Source organism: Mobula birostris, chromosome 4 (assembly GCF_030028105.1).
Source record: "Mobula birostris isolate sMobBir1 chromosome 4, sMobBir1.hap1, whole genome shotgun sequence".
NCBI lineage: Eukaryota > Metazoa > Chordata > Chondrichthyes > Myliobatiformes > Myliobatidae > Mobula > Mobula birostris.
This window is the reverse complement of record NC_092373.1, coordinates 137,608,046-137,631,997: the sequence shown is the minus strand read 5'-3', so window position 1 is coordinate 137,631,997 and position 23,952 is coordinate 137,608,046. Positions and strand designations below refer to the sequence as shown.

Sequence of the window (23,952 nt, the reverse complement as noted above, 5' to 3'; positions counted from 1 at the left end):
ATTTGTCTTAGTATATAGTATATATTTTACCTTTCTATGCATATAAAACACTTAAGAAACGTATGTTTCAGCGTTGGACTCGGGAACGAAAATTCCCGAGTTCGATCCAGTGACAGATCGCTCCCGAGTGCGCCGTCCATCCCTGCCGGGTTGATGTGGAGGATCAAAAACCCAAAACCCCAAAACCCAATAATTAAACCACTGCGTTGCTTAGTAATAATTGTAGGGCAGGGATTTTCTCACTTTATCCTTTAAAATTGTTCCGATCGTTGACCGACTGTAGCCTAACGCTTTTCCAATGACCGATGGCGTTTCACATCTTTCTGATCACTTTATTATTTCCACTTTATCTTAAATCACGATTGTGATTATTTTCATGAACAGAAACACTGCAGATTCAGAGCTCCGCCGCCGGGTCCTAATGTCCACCGCACTGAGACAGGTTAAATAAGGTCCGGGGTTCTGCTGGGTCCTAAGGTCCACCGCATTTAAACAGGCTGAATAAGGGAATTGAGCATCCACGTTTTTTTGTATCTGCGAGGGGTCCCGGAACCAATCCCTCGCGGATAAGGAGGGCCGATTGTACTACTGTAATGAGTTAATAGGATGTAGAGATCAGAGATTCAGAGGAACTGTTCTAGCAGAAGATTTTCAAAATGATGGTATGCCATTTCAACAACAAATCTAACAAGATTTTTTTTGCTGTAGATTCCAACATCTATAGCTTCATGTGTCTCCAGAATGTCACTGTTTATAGTTAAGGAATTGAATATCCACCTGTAAATGTAAAGAGGCTATGCTCTACTAATACAGAGCACCGGTGAGACCACATCTGGAATACTTTGTGTAGTGTTTGTCTACCTATTTAAAGAAAAATGGTAATGCATTGGAAGCAGTTACAAGACTTTTAACTGCTATAGCTGGTCGTTCCTTTAAAAAAAGGTTGTAGAGACTAAGTGATATCCTCCGCCAGTTAGGAGAGAAGGTATTTAAAAGGAGCATACTACACTCAGTGACCACTTTATTAGGTACATCTGTAAACCTGACCATTAATGCAAATATCTAATCAGTCAATCATGTGGCAACAACTCAATGTATAGAACAATATACATATGCTTAAGAAATCCAGTTGTCAGACTAAACATCAGAACGGGGAAAAAATATGATCTAAGTGATTTTGACCATGGAATAATTATCGGTGCTAGATGGGGTGGTTTGAGTATCGCAGAAACTGCTGATCTCCTGGGATTTTCACACATAATATTTTCTAGAGCTTACAGAGACTGGTGCGAAAAACAAAAAAAAAACTTCCAGTGAGCCACAGTTCTGTGGGCAAAAATGCCTTGTCAATCAGAGAGGTCAGAGGAGAACTGCCAAAATGATTGAAGCTGACAGGAAAGCGATAGTAACTTGAATAACTACACATTAAAACAGGGGTGTGCATAACAGCATCTCCGAATGCACAACAGGTTGAACCTTGAAGTGGATGGGCTACAGCTGCAGAAGACTACAAACATACATTCATTGAGTGTATATCCTACAGTCTTGACAGACTGGACATGGAGACATTGCTTTCTCTTGACGAACAATCCAGAACAAGGTGTCAGGAGATGAGAGATTTTTTTTCTCGAGGCATTTTTTCCTCCCTCATAAGGATTTGAATCTTTGGAGCTTTCTTGCTTGACACCAGTCCCCTAGCCCTGAGTCGATGTAGTAGTAGCAGTGCTTAAAGGGCTTTGGAAGCAGGTGCCTGAATATCTTTAAGGCAAATATTAGAACAATATTTGCAAAGCAAGAGGATGAAAAATTACAAAATATAGATAGAAATTCAGAGTTGAGGTTGTAATCAGCTGTTTCCTGCTCGCAATTCATATGATAATTATAGATTAAACTATAAAAAGGATTAGTATAAATAAATTCTAAAATGTTTCAATTATGCCTGGCCATTAAATGTGATACCCAACGGTATTACCCTTGGCAAGTATGCAAACAATGGAGGCTGACTTGAATTCAGTATTTAAGTTGCATCAGGGAAAAAAGCAATTCAAAAATGCCTCAGAACAGTAATAATGGCATTTAGCAAATCCTCTTAAATAGGAGCTTCTGTATTTTCCCTACAGTAACTGCAGTAAAGTGCAGAGATGCCAATAATGACAGAAACATTGGTTAATGTACATGGTATCATCTTTCCAGTGCATTATATGCATTAAGTATCCATACAGCACAAAACTTTGAATTAATCACAAATGCAAACATCCAGAAAGTCTGTAGATCTTACCTTGTCTATCATATCAGGCCTATTAGTTGCTGCTAATATTGTCACGTTATGTAGCTGTTCAATACCATCCATTTCGGTAAGCAATTGTGCAAGTACTCTGTCGCTCACATTCCCAGCACCAGCAGAGCTAAAACAAAGTATACAGTCCATAAGTATTTTTCATAACAACAGAAAAGATGCTCACGAAATGCATTACATTTAGAAAAAAAGGTTTTAAAATAGAAGTCTTAATCTTATTGTTAAACAATACAATAACACTGTTTTTGAAAAATCCAGATGAGTTTCTGACTGGTCCAATGTAAGAAGTTTTTCTTTTAAAACCAGCAATGATGTAAATAAAGCAATGCTCTAATCTCTGTGGTTTGTCCATATCTATTATCTTCTTTAGACCTACAGTATAACTCTGAGCTTCTCCAGCTCTGGTCTCTCACACATCCCCAGTTTCTGTTACTCCACCACTGAAGACCTTTTCCCATTTCTCCCATTCTGACAGTTTTGCTTTCCTATCATGCTAATACAATTTTGTTTTTTGGAACTAGCTTTATAATAGAAAAGGGCCAGATAATTTTTGTTTTTATTTCAAATATACAGCATCTGCAATAATTTAATTTTAGTAAGTGCAAAAAGAGACATTATTAAAAGAAATACTTGAACAAATGATTATTTATTTCAAATTAGATAGCGATCACTAGTGAACAAACAAGGAATGGAACAAAAAGGGCTATAAGATTTTGTTAAACTAGGTGAAGGGAGCTTTAGAATTGCAAAATAATCCCAAAAAGGAATAAGCAGAATTCAGTTTTGAAAATAATGAAACAACACTGATAATATCAGTATGCAGGTGTCCCCCACTTTTCAAACGTTCGCTTTATGAAACCTCACTGTTACGAAAGACCTACATTAGTACCTTGTTTTCGCTTTCAGAAGGTGTTTTCAATGTTACAAAAAAAAAAGCAGCGCGCGATAAAAGGCAGCGCGCGCCCCAAGCAGACGCTGTCCCCCGGATTCGGAACTGCATTCTGGCCAGCATTGTTTAAACACGTGCCTGTTTAGCAGCCGTTAGCAAGATGAGTTCTATGGTATCGGAAAAGCCTAAAAGAGCTCATAAGGGTGTTACGCTTAGCATAAAACTAGACATAATTAAGTGTTTCGATCGTGGTGTACGAAGCAAGGACAAAGTGAGTTTGGCTTGTGGAAGCTGATGAACATGATGTTGAAGAGGTTTTGGCATCCCATGACCAAGATCTGATAGATGAAGAACTCATGCAATTGGAAGAAAAAAGGATAACAATCGAAACCGAATGCAGTAGTGAACTGAACATGAAGCAACTGCATGAGATTTTTGCTGCAATGATAAAGTACGACTTTAATTTTGAAAGGGTACGTAGGTTTAGGGGATATTTGCAAGATGGTTTGAGTCCTTACAAAGAACTGTGTGATAGAAAAATGCGCGAGGTTCAGCAGTAAAGCAAGCCTTCCACATCAGCCACAGCAGACGACGAACCTCGACCTTCAACATCAAGGCAGGCAGAGATAGAAGATGACCTGCCTGCCCTAATGGAAACAGACGATGACGAGATGACACCCCAGTGTCCCACCACCCCAACCCCCGGGCCACAGACAGATACCGATTCGCGGAGAATGTAGTGGTAGCCGGGAGGCCACAGCACATCTTTAAGAAAAAAGCCAAAATAAACATGCTAATTAATTAGGTGCCACCCAACACACAATTGTCGGCCCAGATCAGAGAAGATACAATCGGAAATCGGCACTGATCTGGGCCAACAATTATGTGCCGGGCGGCACCTAATTAATTAGCATGTTTGTTTCGGCTTTTTTCTTAAATATGTGCTGTATGCCTCCTGGCTACCGCTGTACTCCTGCATGCTTCGCAGATCGGTATCGGTTGGTGGCCCAGAGGGTGGGGGCCACTGCACCACCCCAACCTGCGACGACTCAGCCTAACACACCATCATCAGTGTGCTTGGCGCTGTCCCGATTCCAGTAAGTGATACTACACTGTACATACATTATTTCTACTTTATATAGGCTGTGTATTTTTACATGTTATTTGGTATGATTTGGCAGCTTCATAGCTTAAAGGTTACGGGAGAGTGCTTGCACCGTGTTTTTGCCAACAGCACTTGCGTGAGATTTTCGTTACGGAGAACAGTGCAGTAATGATTGTGGAAAAGTATTTCTACTTTATATAGGCTGTGTATTTATCATATCATTCCTGCTTTTACGATACTTTACTGTTGTTTTAGGTTTTATGTGTTATTTGGCATGATTTGGTAGGTTATTTTTGGGTCTGCGAATGCTCACAAAATTTTCCCATATAAATAAATGGTAATTGCTTCTTTGCTTTACGACATTTTGGCTTACGAACTGTTTCATAGGAACGCTCTACCTTCGGATGGCGGGGGAAACCTGTACCAATTAAGCTAAAAGCTCCACATAATGCAAGAAAGCATATCCTGATTTTAATGGCAATACTAACTCATTTGTTTCACCATGAGAGATACTGTCTTTGTGTACTCCGATCTTTCCTGACTTCCTCTGCTCTAAACACGTTTTTTCTCTGTCTCGGTTCTGCTGAGGCATCTCAGACGTAAAACAATAACTCTATTTCGCTTTCCTCCAATACTGCCTGCCCTGCTAAGTGTTTTCAGCATTTTCTGTTTTCATTTCAGTAATCATAAAGGGCCTGACAGCCACAAGCTTGTTGAATATTTGCCAATGCTACGGCCTTTCGGACTGGGGATGTATTGTTGGAGAATAAGAGGTAGGTAAATAAAGGACTGTGATTTCTTCACTCAGATAGTAGTGAAATTCTCTATCCCATAATGCTTTCACTCATTGTGTTCATTCAAGCTATGATTGATATATATATGGAATCAAGGGATATGGGGATGGTTCTGGAAAATATTAGAGGTAAAAGGTTTCCCATGATCTTAAATGGCATCCCATAAATGGCAGAGCGACTTCTAGGGGCCCTATTCTTACGTCTGATTTACTATGCTACTGTATACATATTTAATACATTCATGTGAATTCTCCTCTGTTAGAGTTAAACAGCATAGAAACAGGACCTTCAGCCCAAACGGCCTATGCAACCAAGATGCTCTCTCCAAGCGAGTCTAATTTGAAAACATTTGTCTCATAACATTCTAAACCCTTTCCAATCCATGTACTGTATCTGTCCAAGTGTATTTTAAAAGCTGCAACTGTCCCTGCCTTGACTACTTCCTCTGACAGCTAATTCCATATAGATACAATCTTTGTGCAAAAGTGTTGCTCCTCAAGTTCCTCTTGATTCTTTCTCCCTATCTCCTTAAACCTATGCCCTCAAGTTCGTGATTCCCCAACTCGGGAGAAAAAGGCAGAGTGGAATGACCCTATGTCTCCCATGATTTTACACACTTCTATAAGACCCCTCAGTCTTCGACATTCCAAGGAATAAAATCCTAGGCTGTCCAACTTCTTCTTGTAACTCAGTCCTTCAAGTCTTAGTAGCATCCTCCTAAATCTTTTCTGCACTCTTTTCAGTTTAATAACATTTTTCCCATAGCAGGGCCACTATGCCACCTACTTTTGTGTCATCTGCTAACTTACTAACCATGCCTTGTATATTTTTATCCAAATCATTGATATTGATGACAAACAACAATGAGATCAGCACTGACTCCTCAAGGACACCAGTAGTCACAGGCCTCCAAGTACAACCATCCACCATCACCTTCTGCTTTCTACCATTAAGCCAATTGTGTATCCAATTAGCCAGCTTTCTCTGGATTCCCTGCATCCTCACTTACTTTACTCATGCTGTAATTTCTATATGACTAACTAAAAGCTGCCCATTTATAGCCTCTATTTCAATACCTATTTAATCAGCTGATCCCTTTAATTATGCATTAAACAATGATGCCCAAATTCACACTGAACAAAGTGTTTTTTCACGTCTGTGTTGGCACATTAAAAATTCTGTAATGAAATCAATTACTTACACTCAAAATTTAAGACCCACCCCCATTTTCTTCATCATTAGTGTCAAAAAAAATCTTGCTATTGTATGTTTTTAAGACATCAAGAAATGAGGCCAGTTCTTTGAACTTGAACTGTTAAATCCATAGTTAAATGCATAGTGGAAAATTAGGAATTTCAGAATTTTCAATGCTGATGGAAGACTAATATATGTCAAAGACACAACGGTATGTAATTTGGAGCAAACTTGTAGCTGGTAGCTTTGCCACAAACCCCATGGGTTTTAATCTTTCAAATCTCTTACTAGCTCTTCCTTCAGTTAGTCCTGACGAAGGGTCCCGGCCTGAAACGTCGACTGTACCTCTTCCTAGAGATGCTACCTGGCCTGCTGCGTTCACCACCAACTTTGATGTGTGTTGCTTGAATTTCCAGCATCTGCAGAATTCCTCCTGTTTGCCCATGGGTTTTATGCTCCTTTTGGTACCAAATGCATTACCAAGCAGTATCCATGCACATTTGTCAAATTACTGTTTCATGGATTAGAAACAGTGAATTAGCAGGAGTGGCAATCACCAGCATGCTCCACTGTCAATGATGTTGGATCTTCAATTTTTGTTACCGAAACATTCATCCATCCAACTATGGGAGAAGCATTCCATCCAATTCCTAACTTAAGTATTGCGGATAGGGTTGTATTTGGAAGGCCTTCTCCTTATAGCTGCATTGTTAATCTGGTGCTGATTCTTGACTGTGAAACACTGCCCACAGTCAAGTTCTCTGCATATCTTTGCTTAACACTACCAAGTCTTTCCCACCAATATTAGTATCTTCTCAAAAAGCTGGAATCCCAAACCATACTCCTGATCTTGGTTCAGTAACTACCAATAATTTCCCAAATCACAGTGGCAAAGTTTGCAGGACCTCCATATCAGCTTTGGTTTCAGAAACATAGGAAGGGATTATTGCCTTCCGTAGCCCCAATTCAAAGTGTGGGTGCTATTCAAATGTATTGCTATCCAAGAAAGATTTCTTCAGGCTGCTACAAATTTAAACTTACGAAAGAAACCAACTTCGACATCAAACACTCTCTGAAATGGCCTTGTGGGTCATGAAGTCTCATTAATTGGCACAATAAAAATAAAACCAGTAGTAATCTGGGTATTCATATATGACAAAAACATATTGAGGCCAGTCCATCACGCATAACAGCTGCAGAAAACTCTGGAATTGCAGCACTTGTATTTTTAAGAGCACGTTTAGCCCCTTGAGAGGAAATTTCAAGTCCAGTCCCAGTGAAGAGGATGACAAATTTTTATGTAAGGGTTCCATGTGCCATTAATCTGGGTAGGCTTAATCTAAGGGGGAATGGATTAAAAAAAAGTAACATAAATAAACCATAAAGATATCAAGTTTGAGAACCGGTACTGAAATAAATCAATAGCTTCTAAGCCCTTCTGCCAAGTTTAAAATTCTGTCCACTACCAAAATCAAACATAATTCAAAAGCCTGTGTGTGAAAGAACTGAGTGATCTTAAATTATATGTTTAAAAACCAATGGGAAATTTTTGCTAGTACCAGAAATATAAACTATATATATATATATAGTTTAAACTATGTGATTTCATGAAAAATCTGAAATGCTTTCTGTCACTTTGCAAAACAAAGGCAAAAAATATATTTTTTACCACATGCAATACATATAATCTTTTTTACAAAGGGAGAGAGAATAGTAAATATGTCCAATTTGTTTTAGTGCAGTGAAAAGATAATGTGCAAACTATGATTAGCCTATTATTAAAGGATTGAGCGAGCAAAGTCTGATGCAGAACTTTCTGAAAGACCTCATTCTTCTACAATATAGAACAAGGCAGCACAGCAATCTAGAGCAGGGGTTCCTGAAATGCTGAGAGTTCTTCCAGCAGACTTGCACATACAGCCTAGAGACATGTTGCTCACTTAGGCTGGAAGTATTATTGAGTCTGACATTTCTGTCAAGGTTGCACAGCAGAAAACTGTCAGCAAGGCACTCCTGCCAACTCAATCTTTTCAATTCTGCTGCCATAATCATAATTAACTGTCATGCTGCTTTATTTCCTCCATTCGCTGACTCTAGTGAAATATGCCTTGGCAGTTTTAGGCTTCCTATGGTGCTCAGTCCTCCTTCGTTAGTAGCAGGAAATGGTATACATCTTTCTTAAGCACTAAAACTCTCAAATCAACAGTCAATGATGAATAATGGCACTATTTTGTTCAATCCAAATGACTGACCAAAAGCCATCCTGGAAAGAATAAATAAGAATATCACTTTGTGGTATAAGCGTGAAAAGTTCTATGAAAGAAACAGGTGTTTATCAAGATGAAAGGTCACTGAATTAGAGTAAAACAAGGAAATGCATATTATAATCAAATTAACTGCATTGATATTAATATTATTAAAGAGAGATTTGAATCCAATGTGGTTAAAATTATTTTATGCTGGGGGTTTGAAATGCATTCAGTTTTATGATTGGGTAATGACAACAAAAACTTGAGATGGCTTAGATTCTCTGGTCAGTGGGAAAAGGACATTACTTGCACCTGACATTGAATAAAATAGTTCAGTGACTAATTGGTCTGTGAGTCCATGGACTTTACCTTTTGCAGCAATGGTTGCTACACAGCATTAGTTCAAAAAATCCCAGGCACCTAGCCACAGAGATATCAGTAGGCTGACTGTATAGGCAGTTGTATTAATGAATTCTAAGACAAGTCAAGTAGTAAAGTCCAATATTTCTGACTAATAAATTAAACATATCACAGAATACATGTAGTAAAAAGCACATTTTAAAAGCATTTAAGTTTTTAAAACTCCATGGTAGTTTGAGGTATATACAGTTGGTTAGAAGTTTACATACACCTTAGCCAAATACATTTAAACTCAGTTTTTCACAATTCCTGACATTTAATCTAGAAAACATTCCCTGTCTTAGGTCAGTTACAATCACTACTTTATTTTAAGAATGTGAAATGTCAGAATAATAGTAAAGAGAATGATTTATTTCAGCATTTATTTCTTTCATCACTTTCCCAGTGAGTCAGAATTTACATACACATTGTTAGTATTTGGTAGCATTGCCTTTAAGTTGTTTAACTTGGGTCAAATGTTTTGGGTAGTCTTCCACAAGCTTATCACAGTAAGCTGCTGGAATTTTGTTCCATTCCTTCAGACAGAACTGGTGTAACTGAGTCAGGTTTGTACGCCTCCTTGCTCGCACACACTTTTTCAGTTCTGCCCACAAATTTTCTATCAGATTGAGGTCAGGGCTTTGTGATGGCCACTCCAATACCTTGACTTTGTTGTCCTTAAGCAATTTTGTCACAACTTTGGAGGTATGCTTGGGGTCATTGTCCATCTGGAAGACCCATTTGCGACCAAGCTTAAACTTCCTGGCTGATGTCTTGAGATGTTGCTTCAATATATCCATATAATTTTCCTTCCTCTATTTTGTGAAGTGCACCAGTCCCTCCTGCAGCAAAGCACCCCCACAACATGATGCTGCCACCCCCATGCTTCACGGTTGGGATGGTGTTCTTCGGCTTGCAAGCCTCACCCTTTTTCCTCCGAACATAACGATGGTCATTATGGCCAAACAGATCAATTTTTGTTTCATCAGAGCAGAGGACGTTTCTCCAGAAAGTAAGATCTTTGTCCCTATGTACACTTGCAAACTGTAGTCTGGCTTTTTTATGGCGGTTTTGGAGCAGTGGCTTCTTCCTTGCTGAGCAGCCTTTCAGGTGATGTCGATATAGGACTCGTTTTACTGTGGATATAGATATTTGTCTACCTGTTTCCTCCAGCATCTTCACAAGGTCCTTTGCTGTTGTTCTGGGATTGATTTGCACTTCTCGCGTCAAAGTACGTTCATCTCTAGGAGACAGAATGTGTCTCTTTCTTTTTCAATCTTTTTATTAATTTCAACATCATAAACATTACAGAAAATATATACCGAGCAATTGGGATTACATTATTGATAATTAGTTTATATAAGTATAAACTCAATTGACACATAATTAATGAGCCTCCCAAAATCTCACAAAGTACAAATATAGGAAAAATATAGTGAAAATATAAAAATATCATGAAAAAAGAAAAAAAAATATATATATATACCCCGAAAGAAAAAGAAATCTAAACCAACTAGAAGAAAACTACACTAAAGAAAAAAAAAAGAAAAAGAATGAGCTATTATGATACCTGAGATAAAACCATTAGTGTCATTAACTCCGCTCCTCTCCCTGAATATTGAAGTAACAAAATAGAATTGGAAAGGGTCAAATTACATCATATGAAGTATTGAATAAAAGGTCTCCAAATCTCTTCAAATTTAATAGAAGAGTCATAAATGACGCTCCTAATGTTTTCTAAATTTATAGTTATTTATTTATTCATAGTTTGAGAAAACCATTGAAATGTAGTAGGAGGATTAATCTCTTTCCAATTCAATAATATGGATCTTCTAGCCATTAGTGTAACAAAAGCAATCATTCGACAAGCTGAGGAGGTCAGATGACGATGTTCTATCATTGGTAAGCCAAAGATTGCAGTAATAGGATGAGGTTGTAGATCAATATTCAAAACAATTGAAATAATATCAAAAATGTCATCCCAATATTTCTTCAGAAAAGGGCAAGACCAAAACATATGAGTTAATGAAGCAATCTCAGAATGACATCTATCACATACAGGGTTTATATGAGAGTCATAACAAACTAATTTATCCTTGGACATATGAGCCCTGTGTAATACTTTAAACAGTATCAACGCATGTTTAGCGCATATAGAGGAAGAATTAACTAATTGAAAAATTTTTTGCCATTTCTCTGTAGGTAAAGTAAGCTTAAGTTCCCTTTCCCAGTCGATCTTAATTGTATTCGATATATCTGGATTTATTTTCACAATATTATAAATAATTGCTATTGAACCTTTCTGAAAAGGATTTAAATCTAGAATTTTTTCCATTATATGCGTTGAATATGAAATCCGAAAGGTAATAAGAACAGTATTTAAAACGTTTCTAATCTGAAAATATCTAAAGAAATGGGATCTAGGTAAATTATACTTATTAGATAATTGTTCAAAAGACATGAAACAATTATCCAAAAATAAATCAGAAAATCATATTATACTTTTTGTTTTCCAGACTTGATAGGCTTGATCCAAAAAAGAGGATTGAAAAGGAAAATTGGATAGAATAGGGTTTGCTAAAATAAATTGATTCAATCCAAAAAATTTTCGAAACTGAAACCATATTCGAAGAGTATATTTAACTATTGGGTTATCCATTTGTTTATCCAATTTAGAAAAATCAATAGGGAGCAGGGTCCCTAAAATAGAGCCCAATGAAAACCCTGAAATAGATTTACATTCAAGATTAACCCATTGTGGACTTGAAACTGTGTCCAAATTCCATGTCCAGAATTTTAAATAATGAATATTAATTGCCCAGTAATAAAATCTAAAGTTCAGCAATGCTACACCGCCCTCCTTTTTGGGCTTCTGTAAGTATCTTTTACCTAGTCTAGGATTTTTATTCTGCCATACGTATGAAGAAATTTTTCAATCAACATTATCAAAAAAGGATATCGGGATAAAAATTGGCAATGCTTGAAATAAATATAGAAACTCAGGTAAAATAATCATCTTGACAGCGTTGATCTGACCAATTAAAGACAAAAACATTGCTGACCATTTAGTAAACAAACATTTAATCTGATCCAATAAAGGTAAAAGTTAGCCTTTAATAAATACTTATGCTTCTTGGTGATTTTTACTCCTAAGTAAGTAAAGTAATCAGTAACTTATCTAAATGGTAAGCATTTATAATTTGGAACCCCCCTGCATATTTAATGGAAAAAGTTCACTCTTATTAAGATTCAGTTTGTAGCCAGAAAATTTACTAAACTTAGCCAACAAAGATAAAATTGCAGGAATGGATTTCTCTGGGTCAGAAATATATAATAATAAATCATCTGCGTATAATGATAACTTATGTAACTCATTTCCATGAATGATACCAAAAATATTTGGTGAATCTCGGATAGCAATTGCTAAAGGTTCTAAAGCGATGTCAAATAATAAAGGACTTAAAGGACAACCCTGTCTAGTACCACGAAATAATCAAAAAAAGGGAGATCTTTGATTATTAGTAAAAACTGAAGCTAGAGGAGTATAATATACCAATTTAATCCAAAATATAAATATCGGACTGAAATTAAACTTCTCAAGCGTACTGAATAAATATGGCCATTCAACTCTGTCAAAGGCTTTCCCAGCATCTAATGAAATGACATGAATGTATCTCCTTCCTGAGCGGTATGAGGGCTGTGTGGTCCCATGGTGTTTATACTTGCATACTATTGTTTGTACAGATGAACGTGGTACCTTCAGGCGTTCGGAAATTGCTCCCAAGGATGAACCAGACTTGACATCATTTTCTGACTTCAATCCGTTAGAAAATTTATGGGCAGAACTGAAGAAGCGTGTGCGAGCAAGGAGGCCTACAAACCTGACTCAGTTACATCAGTTCTGTCTGGAGGAATGGCACAAAATTCCAGCAACTTACTGTGAGAAGCTTGTGGAAGGCTACCCAAAACGTTTGACCCAAGTTAAACAATTTAAAGGCAATGCTACCAAATATTAACAAAGTGTATGTAAACTCCTGACCCACTGGGAAAGTGATGAAAGAAATAAAAGCTGAAATAAATCATTCTCTCTACTATTATTCTGACATTTTACATTCTTAAAATAAAGTAGTGATCCTAACTGACCTAAGACAGGGAATGTTTTCTAGGATTAAATGTCAGGAATTGTGAAAAACTAAGTTTAAATGTATTTGGCTAAGGTGTATTAAACTTCTGACTTCAACGGTATCTATGGGAATTTTATCCAGGGCTGAATTTGTTTATTGGGTCTAGAGAAGCAACATCTACAGCTTAATAAACCACTAAAAGCTCACTTACATTTCATGCAATAAAATACAATAATTTCAGAGTTTTATGGAAAGCATTGTTTACTGATCATAGAATCACAGAAATCTACAATATAGTACAGGCCCTTCAGCCCACAACGTTGTGCTGGACATGTAACCTACTCTAGAAACTGCCTAGGATTTCCCTACCACATAGCCCTCTAGTTTTCTATTTACCTATCTAAGAGTCTCTTAAAAGACCCTATTATATCCGCCTCCACCACCATCGCTGGCAGTGCATTCCACGCACCCACCACTTCCTGTGTGAAAAACTTACCCTTGCCATCCTGTCTGTACCTACTTCCAAGCACCTTAAAACTATGCCTCCTCATGTTAGCCATTTCAGCCCCGGGAAAAAGCCTCTGGCTATCCACATGATCAACACCTCTCATCATCTTATACACAATTCCCAATGATATCAAAAATTCATTAATTTCTGGAGACTATATTACAGAAGAATGAAAACCAATGCACTCTGCAGGGATATATAGAATCTGTATCAGGTTTTCGGTGCCTAACTGAATGTGTATTCTTCAGAAAATGATGACAGCCTCAATGTATAATAATGCTATTACAGTTACAGAACCAAGGCCATTAAATCTAATGAGCAAACAAAGGAAAAACAGAATGCAATTGGTTTATTTCAATAGGTTTCATTACTGATTACTTTCACTGATGGGGTCGTATGTAACTGATAATTTATAAAGGATTGCTCCAAAAACTACATTGAAGACCTTTTCTACTGGTCATAACACCAGCATATTCTTGGGATTTCAAAGGAAAATGAACTCTGAAACTTAAAAAGCTACTCACAGAACTGGTTGACAAAGATAGCCTTTCATAAAATCTAGCACAGGAATACAATCTGCTGTGCAATTAACAAACATAACCAGTGAAATACCAACTACTAAAAACCATAAATAAAACACACACTACTGGGAATGAACAGCATATCAACTATTAGCTGACTAGTTTTTGAGTATGATATCTCTCCAGAATGCTGATTGAAGTATTAACCTGTATTTTTCTTCTAGGTGCAGATAGATTATACATGCATTTTCACAAATTTTTTTATGGCAGAGATTTCTATTTGCCTTTTCTTAGATGGATGCAGGAGATCCTAAGGTACTACTCACAGAACAATTGTAGTTCAAAATGAATCATGCCACTAACTTGAGAATTCCTAGCCGTTAACAAGAAACAACGAACTTTCCCAAGTCACTGCAAATTCAATTATTTCCTGTGCCAAATTTGGTGTCAAAAATATTGAGAGGTAAGAATGGAAATAACCACAGAATATCACCACAATCTGTTGAATTATCCTCTGACTCCAGATCTTCTTCCCCACATAGTGGGTGAAACAGACATGGTAATCATATAAGGACAACCTAATTAGACGTACACAAAGCCATAGGATTAGTGGATTTATCCTAAATGTCTGAAGAAAATCAGGGCAGGTTAACATATCTGGCTTCCCAAGATTTTCGCAGCTTCTACCACAGAAAAACAGCGCCAAGACAGTGGAATTCACTATTGCGCCCAGAAGGCTGTAATACCCTTGCCCAGAAGAGAAGGTGCGGTTCCTTGAGCCCTTAGGATAATCCTGAATTGTCAATTACTTGCCAGCTCAATTCTCCATCTGAATTTCACACTTCCCCGTCTGCTGAACCATTTAAAATCTGCTCAATGTGAGCTAATCACTAGCTTCATCAACTTTTTTTTGCTGATACCACTACCACTTACGTCAATCTTTCTTGGTCTCTAGTTTATTACAGATAAGCCCTTTTTCATCATCTTAAATCTTGTTTTACTGTATATGTAGCAACTACAAACATTCCATCTTGTGATAAGGTTGGACTAGCATGGACTTGAGATGGACCTGTGCAGTTTCTCACCCCTTATACTGTATGCACAAAAGGCAGTGACTGATGCAAACAAAAAGTCAAATATAAAAGTAAAGCAATAAAAATGCAAAATGCCAAATGTTTCAAGTAATTAAATGAAAGAAATACATGATTTCCCATTGCATCACTGGTGACAGACACAACCAAAGCACTTGTTTGACCATTTCAGGGAATTCTGACTTTCACATGTCCCTCCAGATCCAAACAATAGCTCTTGACAAAAATGTTTCTCTCTGATCCTTACCCAAAAATTAAAAACAATTCATTCATTACGGTGCTAATAAAACTTAAGATTTCCAGATGGCTTGATGTTGAAGAATTGATGTTACAATATTATAATTAAACAAACATTAAATGTGGGGGTGTTCTCAGAAATAGATAAAATAATTGCAGTACTCACCTTCCCCTCTCAACAGCCAGTGCATCTATTTCATCAAAGAAAAGGATAGAAGGTGCTACAGCCCTGGCCTTCCTGAAGATCTACATAAATAAAGGAGATCAAGGAATGAAGGTTGATTGCCCAAATATAAAAAAAACTGTTTGAAATAGTGATCTTACCCCACTGCATATTTGCAAAACTGTACCGTAACCTTTCTAAATGACTTCCCAGTGACGTTGCCCCTCCAATCTGAAATTTATCAGGTCAGAATAGTTAACAATCCTCTACTCTGTCTCTCTACTTTTTGCACTTAACTATTTTCTCCAGAAGCAGGGGTTCCCAAACACTTTTATGCCATGGACCCCTACAATTAATCAAGGGGTGCATGGTTCCCAGGTTGGAAAACCCTGGCCTAAAGAAAGCACTTCAGTTTGTGTACATCTGCACAAATGACACATCAACTGACAACTCATTCACTAAGACATTTCAGAAATGAACATGGGCTTAGTTACTGAGTGACTCTTTCACACACAAACGTAACTCCAGCAGTGATGTGCCAGTAAGAAAGAGAAATTGAGAACAGAGGTGGCAGGGCACAGGTGAGGGAAAAGCAGTGGGTTGCAGAATAAAAGAGCAGAAATGAGGACAGTAAGAAAGCAGTTGAAAGGATGGGTAATATTGAATAGAAGAACTAGGAATATGGAGAAAAGTTCTCCAAGCATAAAGTTCTGTTTAAGATGGCGCTGGTGGAGCACAGCGAAGACCTGCCAGCAACAAACTAAACTACTGATCACTTTATTAATCATAATTTTTGCAGTAAACAATCACTGCAACCAATAATTGTAACTTCCCTTTTGTAGTAGAGCTTCTAAACCACCTGCACAACAGGGCATTTTTTGTGGTGTGCAGTCTCGAAGATGCAGGACGATTGCAGTGTGGCACGTACAGGCTGAATCAAGGTGACAGGGCCCAGGCCCAAGAGCGAGGAATGAGCCAATGTTTGACCATTGCTGGAGTGGCTTGGAGCTGATTCGAATCAGCAGGTCCGACTTGATAGCAAGGCAGTGAGGCTCGGGCAAAGAATAAGGAAAAAGCCGATGTTTGACTGACTTAAGTGCCATTCCAGATGGAAAGATCGGGCGGGTAAGAGATGAATCAAGGAGGCGGGACCCAGACCCGAGGGCATATTGGAGCGGTAAGGCCTGAATCAGAGAGCAAGAAATGATCCACTGTTTGGCTGATTTAAGCGCTGGGCCAGACTGAAATGGTCAGGGTGTCAGGGTCAGCGACAAGGGTCGGGCTGGTGTTCAGTTCGTTGCCCGGTGAGGTTTACTCATCTCTGAACTGAACTGAGGCCGTGGCCTGCAAATAACGGGCTCTTGGATCAGCTGTGACTGGCTTTGTGGCTGTGGACTTACTGCTGTGAAGTTTAGCTCTGAAAGCTGTTTGCTTACTTTTATTTGCATTATTTGCCTTTTTTCTGCACATTGTGTGTTTGCTGGTCTTCTTTTTTAGTGAGTTCTATTGAGTTTCTTTGTTTTGTGGCTACCTGTAAGGAGACGAATCTCAGGGTTATATATAGTATACATATAGTACCTTGATGATAAATGACTTTGAAATATCATGTTAATCGTGCAGCTTATAGATGTTCTATGGATTAACCATGGCGAGCATTCTGACTGATTATATCACAGCCCAATTTGGAGCCACCATTGCAGGATTGCATGAGGTTGCAGACGATTACAGACGCAGCTAGTTCCATCGTTGCCCAACCCTGCCCACCATCGAGGATATCTTCAAGAGGCAGTGCCTCACGAAGGCAACAAACATCACGATCCGGGACATGCCCTCTTTTCAATACTACAATCAGGGAGAGATACAGGAGCCTGAAAACTGGCATTCGGTGGTTTAGGAACAACTTCTTCCTCTCTGCCATCTGATTTCTGAACGATCCATGAACTCGGGAACACTGCTTTGCTATTACCTTTTTGTGCATGATATATTTATTGTTATAATTGATAGATTGTTGTCTTTGCACTGTACTGCTGCCTCAAAACATAAAATGTCAGTAATAATCAATCTCGTTCTGATTCTGAAAGACTTTTCAGTCACTACTCCCAACACTAAGCATTCAAAAATAAATTTGCTGCAGTGTGATTTCAGAGATTATTATTATAGCTGGAGAGATGGTAATAGATCAATTCCCCTCCAGCACTGTACACAATTTAATCTCAGAGGGGGTGGAGGCCTCCAGTGCACCCCTTTGTTCTTGAACCCTATGTGCTCCAGGCTGGGGTCAAAGTGAATGGGCAGAGGAAATGAATTTGGACTTCAACAATAATTTCCCATGTATGATTGGTACAACATTAGGCAGATCAAAAAAAAACTTGGATGTCTGGGCTAATGTTCATAGAGGTTAAATGACAAAATCTTAAGAGTAATTTCTTTACAAGATTGAGAGGGGCTTTGGGATTCCTTGAGGAAGTGAGCACGGTGGAAGTTCCTTTCCCTTTCCTTTTGCCCTCATGGCATTTTGAACTTACAAAAGCCATTAGAAGTTAAATAATGTGGCAACTACAGCTATTGACTTACAAAAAGTGAATTTTCAAACAGCAATCACAGGGACATAATCAAAATCAGGTTTAATATCACTGGCATATGTTGTGAAATTTGCTGTTTTTGGACAGCAGCACTTTGCAATACATAACAATAAAAATTATATATACAATAAGTATATATATAAAAAAAGAAAATAAAATTAAGTAGTGCAAAAAGAGTGAAAAAAGTACTGAAGTAGTGTTGATTCAGAATTCCAATGGCTAAAGGGGAAAAAGCTTTTACTGAAACGTTGAGTATGTGCCTGCAGGATCCTGTACTTCCTCTGTGATGGTAGCAATGAGAAGAAGGTATGTCATGAGTGATGGGGGTCTTTAATGACCAATGCTGCCTTTTTGAGACATCGTTTTTTGAAAGTGTCCTTGATGCTGGGGAGGCCAGTGCCCATGATGGAGCTGGAAGACTTTGTAACTTGCTGCAGCTGTTTCCAAGCCTGTGCAGAGGCCCTTCCAGACCAGACAGTGATGCAGCCAGTTAGAATGCTCTACAAAGAACATCTGTAGAAATTTGTGTGTGTCTTTGCTGACGTACCAAGTCCCCTCGGATCCTAATGAAATATCACTGCTGTCGTGCCTTCTTTGTAATTCCATCAATATGTTGGGCCTAGGATGATCCTCAGAGATGCTTACACCCAAGAACCTGAAACTGCTCACCTTTTTCAATTGTGACCTCTCGATGAGGACTGACTGGTATGCGTTCCCTCAACTTCCCCTTTTCTGAAGTCCACTATCAATTCCTTCGTCTTACTGACGTTGAGTGCAAGGTTGTTTCACCACTACTCAAGCAGCTGATCTATCTCACTCCTGTGCGCCTCCAGTCACCATCTGAAATCCTGCCAACAATAGTTGTATTATCAGCAAGTTTATAGATGCCGTTAAGAGCTGTGTCTAGCTACACAATCATGAGTGTAGGGAGAGTAGAACAGTGAGCTAAGCATGCATCCTTGAGGTGCACAAGTATTGATTGTCTGCAAGGAGGAGATGTTATTTCTGGTCCACACAGACTATTCTCCCAATGAGGAAGTCAATGATCCAGTTGGAGAGGGAGGTACAGAAGCCCAAGTCTTGGAGCTTGTTGATTAGAACTGAGGGTATGATTGTGTAGGATCCTTGGTAGGCAGGAGTTGATTCTACTCATGAGCAACCTCTCAAAGCACTTCATTACAGTAGATGTGAATGCCACTGGGCGACAGTCATTGAGGCAGCTCACCCTGCTCTTCTTAGGTACTGGTATGATTGTCGCCCTTTTGAAGCAGGTGAGAACATCTGCCTGCAACAGTAAAAGACTGAAGATGTCCTTGAACACTCCTGCCAGTTAGTTGGCACAGGTTTCAGAGCCCCACCAAGTAAACCATCAGGGCCTGACGCATTGCGAGGGTTCGCACTCTTGAAAGATGTTCTGACTTCAGCCTCGGAGACAGAGACCCCAGGGTCACCAGATGCTGCAGGGATTTGCAAAGGTGTAGTGTTACTCTCCCTTTCAAAGCGTGCATAAAAGGCGTTGAACTCAGCTGCCAGCATCACAGATGTTAGGTTTAACTTTGTATGAAGTATTGGTCTGCAAACCCTGCCAGAGGTGACGTTCATCCAATTCCACCTCTAACCTCAATTGGAATTGTTTATTCACCCTTAAAATCATCTTCCGTAGTTCATACCTGGACTTCTTGTATATTTCTGGATCACTGAGCTTGAACACCACAGAACTAACTCTTAGTAGCTTACGAATTTCCTGATTCATCTACAGTTTTTGGTTTGGGTATGTATGGTCAGCTCTGGAAGATACTCACTCATCCAGAAAGGTCTTAATGAAGTTGGTGACAATTGTGGTATACTCCTTCAGACATGAAGATGAATCCCTGAATATTGTCCAGTCTACCGATTCAAAGCAGTCCTGTAAGTGCTCCTGCACTTCCCTTGACTATACTTTCTTGCTCCTCATCACTGTTGCTGTTGTCTTCCATCACTGCCTCTCCGCTGTGATTAGAAATATATCCAGATAATTGGACTTTCCAAAGTGTGGGCTTGGGATGGCATGGTAAGCGTTCTTGATGGTAGTATATCAGTGATCAAGCGTGTTGGCTCCTCTGGTTCTGCAGGTGATATGTGGGTGATAGTTGTTCAGGGACTTCTTCAAGCTAGCCTGGTTGAAATCTCCCACAATGATAGGGAAGGCATCAGGGTATGCATTTTTATGCCTGCAGATTACATTGTATGGTTCTTCCAATGACTGCGTAACATTGACCCAAGGAGGAATATACCAGGATAATGACCGAAAACTTCCCTGGCAGTTAAAATGGATGACATTTGACCACTAGATATACCAGGTCAGACGAGCAGAATTGAGACAGAACTACCACATTTGTGCATCACAATGAGTTAATGAGAAAGCATACTCCACCTCCTCTGTCTTTAAAAGACTCAACTGTCCTGTCTTTCTGGAGAATTGTGAAGCTCATGGATGACCGTGGACAAGATCCCTCAAGGGGCTCATCTAGAAAGATTAAGACGCATGTGATCCCAGGTGAACTGGCCATTGGATTTAGAACAGGCTTGCCCATAGAAGACAGAGGATAGTGGTCGAAGGGACTTCTTCTAGCTGTCGGTCTGTGATTAGTGGTGTTCTGCAGGGATCTGTACTGGGACCTCTGCTGTTTGTGGTGTACATATATATGACCTGGATGAAAATGTAGATGAGTGAGTTAGGAGGTTTGCAGATCATACAAAGATTGGTGGTGTTGTGGAGAGTGTAGAACAATGGCAAACCATACAATGGATATAGATCATTTGCAGATATGGGAGGAGAAATGGCAGATGGAGTTTACTCTGGCCAAAGGTAGAGTGTTGCACCTCGGTATGTCAAATGTAAAGAGACAGTACCCTGTTATGGGCAACACCCTTAACAGTGTTGATGAGCAGAAAGATCTTACGATCCAAGTTCATATCTCCCTGAAAGAAGCTACACAGGTTGATAGGGTGGTTAGCAAGCATATGGCATACTTGCCTTTCTTAGTTGCGGTATTGAGTTCAAAAATCAGGAAGTTATGTTGCAGCTTTAAAAAAGTCTAGTTAGGCCGCATCTGGAGTATTGCATACAGTTCTGGTAACCCATTATAGGAAGGATGTCGAGGCTTTATGAGAGGGTGCACAAGAGGCTTCCCAAGATGTTGTCTGGATTAGAGGACACGTGCCATGAGAGGTAGGACAAACTTGTCTTGTTTTCCCTGGAGCAGTGGAGGCCGTGGGGAGATCTAAGAGGTTTACAAGTTTATGAGAGGCGTATGTAGCGTAGACAGACAGTATATTTTCACCAGGGTTGAAATGTCTAATACCAGAGGGCATGCACTCAAGGTGAGAGGGGGTAACTTCAAAGGTAATGTGAGAGGCAAGGTTATTTTTTTTAAACCCAGGAAGTGGTGGGTGCCTGGAATGTGTTGCCTGGGGTGTTGGTAGAGGCAGAAATATTAGGAGCTTTTGAGAGACATTTAGATTGGAACATGAATGCCTTTTCAAGCAAAGAATATATGGTAAGGATGTGGGTGGAAAATGGAAGGATATGGACATTATGTAGGCAGATGAGATTAGTTTAGTTAGTCTTTTGATTACTAATTTAATTTCTTTGGCACGACATTCTGGGCCGAATAGCTCATTTCTGCGCTGAACTGTATTATGTTCTATGTTGTATGTGCATCCCATCAACATTTTTAACATGTATACTTATTTTTGAAAAGCAACAAAAAACTATAGATGCTGGAAACTCCAGCAAAAATGCTTAAAAATACTTAGCAGATCTGATAACAGGTAAATGTTTATCAGAATTAGAAATAATCATAAATCAAATGTGCTTTAATCTGTAGTGAAAGAAGAGAAAATAGCAGAGAAAATATTTGATAAGCTTAAGACCAATTGTAGTGTCAAAGAGAGAGTAGTGGAGTCTTACTGAAAAACTGCAGAAAATGTTACTCATTTTTATTATAGCATGCTCATCATACATCATTGTACAAGCGAGATAAAACAGAGCAATTCTATACAATCTTGTACTATTTAAATGATTTCTCAGAGTAAAACCACACAAATAGAGAGCTATTACATTTAAGTAATGAAAAGTAACCATATTCACCCTTTCCCAACCTACCTCTCTCACAGCCCGCTCAGATTCTCCAACATATTTACTCATTAGTTCTGGTCCCTAAAAATAAAGCACATGCTTTACACATGGTTCACAAACAAAAATTATACAAAGCAATGAAGATTAACTAGGGGTTTTCATACCCTTATGAATGCAGACAGTAAACAGATCCTAAATCAAATTTAAACTCAACAATCTTTTCCATTTCTTCAATTCAGCATAGAAATATACAGGGTACTGGTGAGGCCACACCTGGAGTACTGTGTGCAGTTCTGGTCTCCATTCTTGAGGAAGGATATACTGGCTTTGGAGGCAGTGCAGAGGAGGTTCACCAGGTTGATTACAGAGATTAAGGGGTTAACCTATGAGGAGAGATTGAGTCGCCTGGGACAATACTCTCTGGAATTCAGAAGAATGAGAGGGGGGATCTTATAGAAACATACAAAATTTTGAAAGGGGTAGATAAGATAGAAGTAAGAAAGTTGTTTCCATTAGTAGGTGAGACTAGAACTAGGGCTCATTGCCTCAAGATTCAGGAGAAAACATTTAGGACGGAGATGAGGAGAAACTGTTTTTCCTAGAGAGCGGTGAATCTGTGGAATTCTCTGCCCAGGGAAGCGGTTGGGGCTTCTTCACTAAATATATTTAAGATACAGTTAGGTAGATTTTTTACATAGTAGGGGAATTAAGAGTTATGGGGAAAAAGGCAGGTAGACGGAGCTGAGTTTACAGACAGATTAGCCATGATCTTATTGAATGGTGGGGCAGGCTCGGTGGGCCGGGTGGCCTACTCCTGCTCCTATTTCTTATGTTCTTATGAAAATGTCAGGAAGTACGAGGGGTGATTGATACATTCGTGGCCTAAGGTAAAAGGAGTCAATTTTAGAAAACCTAGCACATTTATTTTCCAACATAGTCCCCTCCTACATTTACACACATAGTCCAGCAGTCGTGGAGCATACGGATCTTGGACCTCCAGTAACTGCCCACAACAGGGGTGATTGATGAGTTTGTGGCCTAAGGCAGAAGGAGGTGAGTTATACAGCTGTTGTTACATGCACATGCAGGTCAACTCTTTGATTCATTACGCAGAAAGTTTGAGGTTAATAACTCATGGGGTGATTGATAAGTTCGTGGCCTAAGGCAGAGGGAGATGAGTTATTAACTTCAGACTTTCTACATAATTACTCAAAGAGTTGAACTGCATGTGCATTTAATGAGAGCTGTATAACTCATTTCCTTCTACCCTAGGCCACGAACTTATCAATCACCTATGCTGTGGACATTTTCTGGAGGATCAAGATCTGTACGCTCCACGACCGCTGGACTAAGTGTGCAAACGTAGGAGGGGACTATGTTGAAAAATAAATGTGCTAGGTTTTCTAAAACTGACTGCTTTTACCTTAGGCCACAAACTTATCAATCACCCCTTGTATATCAAGCATTTTTAAATTTCTATTCTTCTATTGTGAAAAGTGAAGGATTCTCTTTAACCTGGTTTCATCATGGACAATTTATCAACAGAATTCTCGCAATTCCTGGCCTAAGTAGTCCCAGGCTTGTTGTAAGGCAGGGGTCCCCAACCTTTTTTGCATTGCGGACCGGTTTAATATTGACAATGGGGGGGGGGGGGGTAGGGTTGCCAATGGACAAGAGTAG

At 39.0% G+C, this 23,952-nt stretch overlaps 1 protein-coding gene across 5 annotated transcripts in view; it reads right to left on the bottom strand.

The window, feature by feature from the left end:
- afg2a (AFG2 AAA ATPase homolog A) overlaps positions 1 to 23,952 on the bottom strand; it is a 457,570-nt gene that overhangs the window by 315,086 nt on the left and 118,532 nt on the right. For 3 of the 5 annotated variants that reach the window (XM_072256115.1, XM_072256116.1, XM_072256114.1), the window contains exons 12-14: positions 22,300 to 22,353; positions 15,574 to 15,653; positions 2,279 to 2,405 (exon numbers count right to left, since the gene is read on the bottom strand). In XM_072256115.1, the coding sequence (XP_072112216.1) occupies positions 2,279 to 2,405; positions 15,574 to 15,653; positions 22,300 to 22,353 (261 nt within the window). Of the gene's footprint in view, positions 1 to 2,278; positions 2,406 to 15,573; positions 15,654 to 17,006; positions 17,102 to 18,860; positions 19,001 to 22,299; positions 22,354 to 23,952 lie in introns of those variants that run through there. The other 2 variants (XM_072256117.1, XM_072256118.1) reach the window with 2 other exon arrangements.